The following is an 8,940-nucleotide window of genomic DNA, read 5'->3' as shown; positions in this document are numbered from 1 at the left end:
GTGTGTGTGTGTGTGTGTGTGTGTGTGTGTGTGTGTGTGTGTGTGTGAGTGTGTGTTTAAAAATATAAAATCTAAAAGAATGAGTCTGCATTTGCATAAATCCAAGCTTTTTCCTTTGTACATCCTGATGCCTCCTCTGACACACCTCCATTAAATCTGCACATACAGTTCCTTGCAAAAGTATTCGTCCCCCTTGAACTTTTCAACCTTTTGCCACATTTCAGGCTTTAAACATAAAGATATAAAATTTTAATTTTTTGTGAAGAATCAACAACAAGTGGGACACAATCGTGAAGTGGAATGAAATTTGTTGGATGTGTCAAACTTTTTTAACAAATAAAAAACTGAAAAGTGGGGCGTGCAATATTATTCGGCCCCTTTACTTTCAGTGCAGCAAACTCACTCCAGAAGTTCAGTGAGGATCTATGAATGATCCAACGTTGTCCCAAATGACTGATGATGATAAATAGAATCCACCTGTGTGTAATCAAGTCTCCGTATAAATGCACCTGCTCTGTCATAGTCTCAAGGTTCTGTTCAAAGTGCAGAGAGCATCATGAAGACCAAGGAACACACAGTTAGATTAAATGAGTCCAATAAGTCTAAAAAGTCCTTAACCAAGGGCTTTTCCTGACAGCACACATGCAAATTAAAGTTCTAAATAATGAAAACATGATTATATTTTGGTGTGATTTCAGCCAAGAAATCAGAAAACTCATTTATGAAATCCTTAGATCCAGGTGGGCGGTAGACGAGCGCACATAACGTCGAAGGCGAATGGCCGAGTTCAAAGACGCTCAGCTCAAAGCTGGCATGGGAAACTGGGATGGGCAGGTGTTTACAGTCAAAAGTTGATTTGAATATTGTTAATAATCCACCACCTCGCCGGCCTGATGGCCGTGGTGCGTTAAAATACAGACAGTTCCGTGGCCATAATCCCGTCAAGGCACTGGACTCACCCGGAGACATCCAAGTCTCTGTGATGCAGAAAAAATCCAACTCGTGCTCTTGAAAATAGTCCCTGAGGATAAAAGTTTTGTTGGTAATAGATCTTGCGTTGACCAAACACATCCGGATATTGTCCAAAATGGAACCAGCAGCGGTGGAGTTTGCGCGCGTCAATGGCCGCAGGTTTTCAATAACAGCCCCTCCGGGTCGGCCCATGCTTCGCACCGACCAACAACTCTCGTTGTTTACCTGGTCCGGGCATGCGGGAAGCTGGCGATGGAGACCATGACCACCAGCTGAAGAGGAAGATGCAGTTCGCAGAGCTTTAAGCTTTACCAGCCGCCCAGCAAGTTTTCCCCAGCGTCTGGAGCGATATGTCCGGGCAGGGTGGTGAGGAGCACAGCGGAGGTAAAATGGCACGTTCGCCAGCAGCGGGGGGTCCAGAGGTACGCTCATATTGGTCCAAATAAGCGACATCGGCGGCAGAAAAACGGAAGATCCAGAAGCTGTTGTCGGTCATTCACCAGCAGCGAGTTTATGTCCCAGATAAAAAATGAAAAAAACACAAATAATCCGAACACCATTAGCAGAGGTGGATTGCAAGCCAAGTACACGGGCGCCATCTTACCGGAAGTCATACATGTGGAAGAAGGTGCTCTGGTCAGATGAAACCAAAATCGAACTGTTTGGCCACAATGCAAAACGATATGTTTGGCGTAAAAGCAACACAGCTCATCATCCTGAACACACCATCCCCACTGTCAAACATGGTGGTGGCAGCATCATGGTTTGGGCCTGCTTTTCGTCAGCAGGAACAGGGAAGATGGTCAGAATTGTTGGGAAGATGGATGGGGCTAAATATAGGACCATTCTGGAAGAAAACCTGTTTGAGTCTGCAAGAGGCCTGAGACTGGGACGGAGATTTATCTTCCAACAAGACAATGATCCAAAACATAAAGTCAAATCTACAATGGAATGGTTCACAAATAAACGTATCCAGGTGTTGGAATGGCCAAGCCAAAGTCCAGACCTGAATCCAATCGAGAATCTGTGGAAAAAGCTGAAGACTGCTGTTCACAAACGCTCTCCATCCAACCTCACTGAGCTCGAGCTGTTTTGCAGGAAGAATGGGCAGAATTTCAGTGTCTCCATGTGCAAAACTGATAGAGACATACCCCAAGAGACTTGCAGCTGGAACTGCAGCAAAAGGCGGCGCTACAAAGTATTAACACAAGGGGGCCGAATAATATTGCACGCCCCACTTTTCAGTTTATTTGTTAAAAAAGTTTGACACATCCAATAAATTTCATTCCACTAAACGATTGTGTCCCACTTGTTGTTGATTCTTCACAAAAAAAATAAATTTTATATCTTTATGTTTGAAGACTGAAATGTGGCAAAAGGTTGAAAAGTTCAAGGGGGCCAAATACTTTCACAAGGCGCTGTATGTCCTGTGTTTGTGATTTTCCTCTCTGCACTGATTAAAAATCATTTCAGCATGGTGGGTAAAAGAGGAATTTACGAAATGGGATTTAGAGATGCTCCTGAATGAGGTAATGGGTTGTTAAAATGTAGTCTTTGACAAACTGTCATCCGTCAGTGGTTTGTCATCTAAACTGTAGTTTAGCCATAAAAAAAAGTCTTAATTGAATCACCAAAAAGGTTAAATCATTTTATCTGGACAAGTTCTTTAATTAAGTTTATTTTATTAAGATTCAGTTACTTAATTGAATCTTTTGGCCTCTTTGCTGTTTAGGTCGAGGTACAAACTTCTTGCAGATCACTCACTGGCTAATTTAAGATGACGGTTGGTTATTGTCCCATCATGGAGCAAAGAGGGGGAATTGTAAATACAAACTGGATTCCAAAAAAGTTGGGACATTAAACAAATTGTGAATAAAAACTGAATGCAATGATGTGGAGATGGCAATGTCAATATTTTATTCGTAATATAACATAGATGACAGATGTTTAATCTGAGTAAATGTAACATTTTAAAGGAAAAGTATGTTGATTCAAAATTTCACAGTGTCAACAAATCCCAAAAAAGTTGGGACAAGTAGCAATAAGTGGCTGGAAAAAGGAAATTGAGCATATAACGAACAGCTGGAAGACCAATTAACACTAATTAGGTCAATTGACAACATGATTGGGTATAAAAAGAGCTTCTCAGAGTGTCAGTGTCTCTCAGAAGCCAAGATGGTAAGAGGATCACCAATTCCACCATTGTTGCGCAGAAAGATAGTGCAGCAATACCAGAATGGTGTTACCCAGCGTAAAATAGCAAAGACTTTTAAGTTATCATCATCAACCATGCATAACATCTAGGGATGGGGCTGATCCAATCCAGTATCGGTATTGGCCTCCGATACCAGCATAATTTACGTATCGGATTTTTCCGATCCACCTGCCGATATTTCCAATCCATGATGCAAGTTGGCTTCAAACTATGGAATGGATTTCCTGAACGGCGGCGTGTCTCATGAACCCAGAGTAATAAGACCCGCCTCACATTCAGGAAATCCAGTTCATAGTTTGCAGCCAGCTACAACGTGAGGGCTGAGTTAGCAGCACTGTGGCTAACAGCTAACAAACTTTTCATCTAAACATGTCCGCTGTGTGGAAGTATTTTACACTAGAAATACCACAAAACAAGACAGCAATGTGCAATGTCTGCAGAGCCATAGCGCCACATTAAATGGCGGTAAAGTTAGTTTTACGTTGGACATTCGAGCTCCGTGGCTTCAGCAGGGCGCTACTCTTTGGTCAAACCGAAAAAGGCGACTCGACACCGGCCAGCCGTGTCCAATCTGCCCCGCTCAGTCTGTCCGTCTCCGAGGAGGGACAGACTGAGCACGGCTGCCCCAAATCAGGCTGCTTGCTTCGGATTGAACAAGAAGAAGACGTCGCTGAAACCACGGAGCTCAAATGTTTACAGAGAAGTTGCTAAACTTCATCATAATTAATGACCAGCCACTATCAGTTGTAGAAAACGAAGGATTTCTCAGCTTGATACTTGGAGTCAAGATATAGTTTACCCTCCAGGAGATATTTATCAGTACAACAGTAGACAATCATAAAAAACATGATTTGAAAATTATATATATTAAAAACAAACAGCTACATTATAAAGTGATGTAAAATACTAAAAACAGAAACATGCCTGTTGGTTTATTCCAGGTGTTTGAAGCCATTTTATTTAATTTAATTCATTCATTTAAAAGAAACAAAATAAAAATAAAAAATCATGAAAAAGAAAATATTAAATGAAAAGAGTGCAGAAAGAAGAAAAAAATTCTTATACCTGCCCCTTATTTAAAAAAATATAAAATAACTTTAAACAATCACTTAAATTAATCACTTTAATATCCACTTTAAAGCTAGGAATAAAAAGAAACATGTTTTGTGTTAGCAGAATTTAATTCTAACTTTAAAACTTCTCCAAAATTAATAAAACTTACCTCAAGTTGCCTTTTTGGACATGCATGCATATATTTGTACAAATTGTACTTGAGAGGAGATTATTACAGCCTCATATAAAATCAATGATGATCATGATATCGGAACTGGATCGGTATCGGCCGATATTTAGATATCAGGATCGGATCGGAAGGTTAAAAAAGTGGATCGGTGCATCCCTAATAACATCATCAAAAGATTCAGAGAATCTGGAACAATCGCTGTGCGTAAGGGTCAAGGCCGTAAGACTCTACTGGATGCTCATGATCTCCGGGCCCTTAAACGTCACTGCACCTCAAACAGGAATGCCACTGTCAAGGAAATAACAGAATGGGCTCAGGAATACTTCCAGAAAGCATTGTCAGTGAATACAATCCACCGTGCCATCCGCCGTTGCCAGCTGAAACTCTACAGTGCAAAGAGGAAGCCATTTCTAAGCAAGCTCCACAAGCTCAGACATTTGCAATGGGCCAGGGGTCATTTAAAATGGAGTGTGGCAAAATGGAAGACTGTTCTGTGGTCAGATGAGTCACGATTTGGAGTTCTTTATGGAACACTGGGACGCCATGTCATCCGGACCAGAGAGGACAAGGATAGCCCAAGTTGTTATCAACGCTCCGTTCAGAAGCCTGCATCACTGATGGTATGGGGTTGCATGAGCGCTTGTGGCATGGGCAGCTTGCATGTCTGGAAAGGCACCATTAATGCAGAGAACTATGTTCAGGTTCTAGAACAACATATGCTCCCATCTAGACGTCATCTCTTTCAGGGAAGACCCTGCATTTTTCAACACAATAATGCCAGACCACATTCTGCTGCAATCACAACATCATGGCTACGTAGGAGAAGGATCCGGGTACTGAAATGGCCAGCCTGCAGTCCAGATCTTTCACTTATAGAGAACATTTGGCGCATCATAAAGAGGAAGGTGCGACAAAGAAGGCCCAAGACGATTGAACAGTTAGAGGCCTGTATTAGACATGAATGGGAGAGCATTCCTATTTCTAAACTTGAGAAACTGGTCTCCTCTGTCCCCAGACGTCTGTTGAGTGTTGTAAGAAGAAGGGGGGATGACACACAGTGGTAAAAATGGACTTGTCCCAACTTTTTTGGGATTTGTTGACGCCATGAAATTCGGAAACAACAGATTTTCCCTTAAAATGATACATTCTCTCAGTTTAAACTTTGGATCTGTGATCTGTGTTCTATTCTGAATAAAATATTAGATGTTGGCACCTCCACATCATTGCATTCAGTTTTTATTCACAATTTCTTTAGTGTCCCAACTTTTTTGGAATCTGGTTTGTACCCTCCGTCCATTTGTCCATCCACCTGCACATGTTGTGAGCACGATAACGAGAAGATAAGTGGGGTACCAACTTCCATTTTGATTTGTGGCTTCATTTAGGCTTAAAAAAGGTTCCATTTAAAAACTGGGTTACCAGGTCAAAATCCAAGATGGCTGCCACGTATATGTATAAACGTTAACCTTGTGAGCTGGATAAGTACGGTAAGCAACTTTCCAAATTCCATTTTGAGGTCACCATCAAAAATCGGTTTATATGTAAACTGACCACTGTTATCGTTTGAGAAATCAATGCTTTCTAGATTTTATATTTCCTAAAAATAAAGTTTCCTCAAATGTTTGAGAGGGCAAAGATTAATCTGTAGTGGGCAAAGCCACCATTGGCCACCCCCTGGCTCCTCCACTGTATGCAACGCTGGATAAAATGTCTCCCTCCACTCACCAGAATCAGAATAAACTTTATTGGCATTGCACCGAGATACAACGAGAACATGTACGTACAGTTGTCCGAAAGATGGGCGGAGTGCACAAGGCTGCTACTATAAAAAAGCGCTTATTCTTATTCAGAATAATATTTTGCTTAGATGAGAAAAGGGAAGAAAACATGAGGAGAGATGGTATAAAAAAAGATCTCTCACACCGTGTCCTAGACAGGGCATGATTTGAGGCATCAAAAAACCCCACCACAGCAAAGCAACATAAATAGACATTATACATTTACATATAGGCCGGTGAAGACATTGAATTTTTAAGGGAAAGTCGTAGCATAGTCCAGAGGCCCCCACCCCCACCCAGCCATTGTCCAGGTAAGAGGTGTTATTCATCTTCAGCTCGGTTGAGGTTCCGTCACATGTCCACAGCCTTGGGGAAGGGAGGGGTGAGGAGACAGACAAAGCATCTTTGTTGTTTTCAAAACATTCTAGGAGGAGTTGAGAAAAGTCCGGCGTCAAGGCCACGGTTTGGGTCAGGCAGAACTCGTGAATTGTTGTTTCTGCCTTTTTAAAGTCTCACTGGTATATATTCCTCTGATGGAACTCCAAAATAGCCGAATTGATCCTTTACGCCAAAAGTCGAGCTCACAGCTTCTCCAAGATTTTTTCCCCTTCATGTGTGCTGCTAGAGAGTCCACAGTCCTGATAACAGCTGCTCCAGCTCCCTGCTGTATCTCCACAAATTCAGTCTGAGTGCTGTCGAGTTTCGACACATCCACACAAATTTATAGACAATCCAGAATTCACCAACCAAACAGCAAAAAAAAACAGTTGTCATCATGAATCCAATTTGTTTTCATTGAGGTAAGAGGGTCCTCCTTACCCTGACTCCTGTCAGGAGAAGTTGATCAATTTTGTTGAGAGATCAGCTGATCCTTCGAATTAAGAGGTATGCAGGAGAAAACAAAAAAGAGGCTTTTTAAGGGTTCACAGGACAAAAGAGTGCAAGCAGGGAAGCCGGGGGGGCAGGGAGACACGTCTGGTTTCACCGGAGAACAGAGAGAAAAAAAAATTTTCCATCCCTCTGTGCCGCCTCAGACAAAATTAATAAAAATAAAACTTGTCTTCTCCACAGTGTAACTCCTCCCACTTTATCTTGCACTAAAAACATTCAGGTTTACTTGTTCAACTCCCATCCAGATAAACGCTCATCTCAAAACACTACAACCATTCACTACTCTAATCCCTCAGCGACAGGGCCGTCGGCGTACTGCTTGTTTTTATTTCAATGTAAAGACGTTTGGGGGGGACAGAAATATTATGTAAACGCTACAGACTGATGTTTCTCTAAGAACAGAAGAACAACTTTTCTTTCTTACTGACAGCTAATGGTAACTGTTACCAAGGTGATGTTGCCAGCTTCAATCCTCCTGAATGTCCCGACATTGGCTCCAACATAGCAAGAAGTCTTGTTTCACTGTTTTCACATCACTTCCCAATTCCCAGTTTGTTGCCAACAGACCAAAACCTATAGAAACAAATGAAGTTGGTGTGCTGCTGCACACATCTCATTATTGAGAAATCTGAGAATTTACCTGTTGTACACCAGGGACAATTCTAGAATCTGTCCTTTAGGGGTGCATAGCCTCCAGTGTTGACAATTGCTCTTGGCTTGAACAACGCAGTGGCCATTGGTGTCAGAAGCATTTGTATTGTAACACCCAAGTACTTGTAACTGGAGACCACTTCCACCACTGATCCTCCTATCTTCAGCGGGGCGGTGTAAGTGTGTGTGTTCCTTCTGAAGTCCACGTCAATCTCCTTCATCTTTTTCACATTGATGTGAAGGATGTTCTTCTTGCACCAGCTCTCCAGGTGTTCCACCTCCTGCCTGTAGCTGGACTCATCGTTGTTTTTGTTGCATCCAACCACCGCTGTATCATCTGCAAACTTTACAATATGACAGCCTGGATGGGTGCACATTCATACGTGAGCAAAGTGAACAGGAAGGGGCTCAACACACAGCCCTGAGGGGAGCCAGTGCTGAGGGTTATGGTGGAGGAGAAGTTGCAAAATCCTAATGATGGTTTCTTTTATTTTAGGGGTGTTGAATTAAAATTTAGAGGGGCTTCAGCACCCCCAAAAAGAGGCTAAAATTGTCCCTGTTGTAGACCACAAACTTTTATTTTCTATTTTGTCATCCTTTGTACACGAGACCCCTGGAGAACTTCTCTGCAGTCATAGCAGCAGAAAGATGGATCACAAAATGCCAAATTGGAAAAAATATTGATTCAGAAACAAAATAATGCATTCCTCTCAGTAATGTTTTTCTCTTCACTTCTATCTCAATATTTTACATTTTTATAATAGCTCTCTGGGTGGTGCTCTTTGACAACTGAGAGATGCTGTAAAAGTCACTGACAGGTCGCTTCAGCTCAGCCTAGAAGCAACACCTCTCTCCATTAGACGACGCTGTAGAGTCTCACCTCTCATCTCGTCCAACAAAATTATATTAGATGTAAAAAACAAAAATGCACTTGCATGTCGCACAAGCAAACATTTAGTACAAAAAGTTGTTTCACATGCATGCAGGCTGCAGAATCAGACGCCACGTCTGATGATGACTGACTGCTGTTGACTTTGCCCAGAACAGGAAGTAATTAGTGGGTGCAGTGTACCCTGGCTGCACAGTTATGTATGCAGGTTTGTTTTAGCAAAAGTCTAAACAGAAATGGTTGTTGTGCATGAGTAGAGTTTATATATATATATATATATATATATATATATATATATATA

General features: G+C 41.8%; 1 protein-coding gene across 1 annotated transcript in view; it reads left to right on the top strand.

Annotated features, from left to right (window-relative positions):
* Window positions 1–1,322: 1,322 nt before the first annotated feature.
* Window positions 1,323–8,940, top strand: part of LOC119414577 (echinoderm microtubule-associated protein-like 3) — a 47,454-nt gene continuing 39,836 nt past the window's right edge. The window contains exon 1 of the mRNA XM_037681679.1: window positions 1,323–1,394. Within this exon, the coding sequence (XP_037537607.1) occupies window positions 1,323–1,394 (72 nt within the window). The remainder of the gene's footprint in view (window positions 1,395–8,940) is intronic.

The sequence above is a fragment of the Nematolebias whitei genome, chromosome 1 (assembly GCF_014905685.2).
Source record: "Nematolebias whitei isolate Nwh7 chromosome 1, NemWhi1, whole genome shotgun sequence".
Taxonomy (NCBI): domain Eukaryota; kingdom Metazoa; phylum Chordata; class Actinopteri; order Cyprinodontiformes; family Rivulidae; genus Nematolebias; species Nematolebias whitei.
Note: the sequence above shows the minus strand (reverse complement) of the source record. Positions and strands in the feature narration are given on the sequence as shown.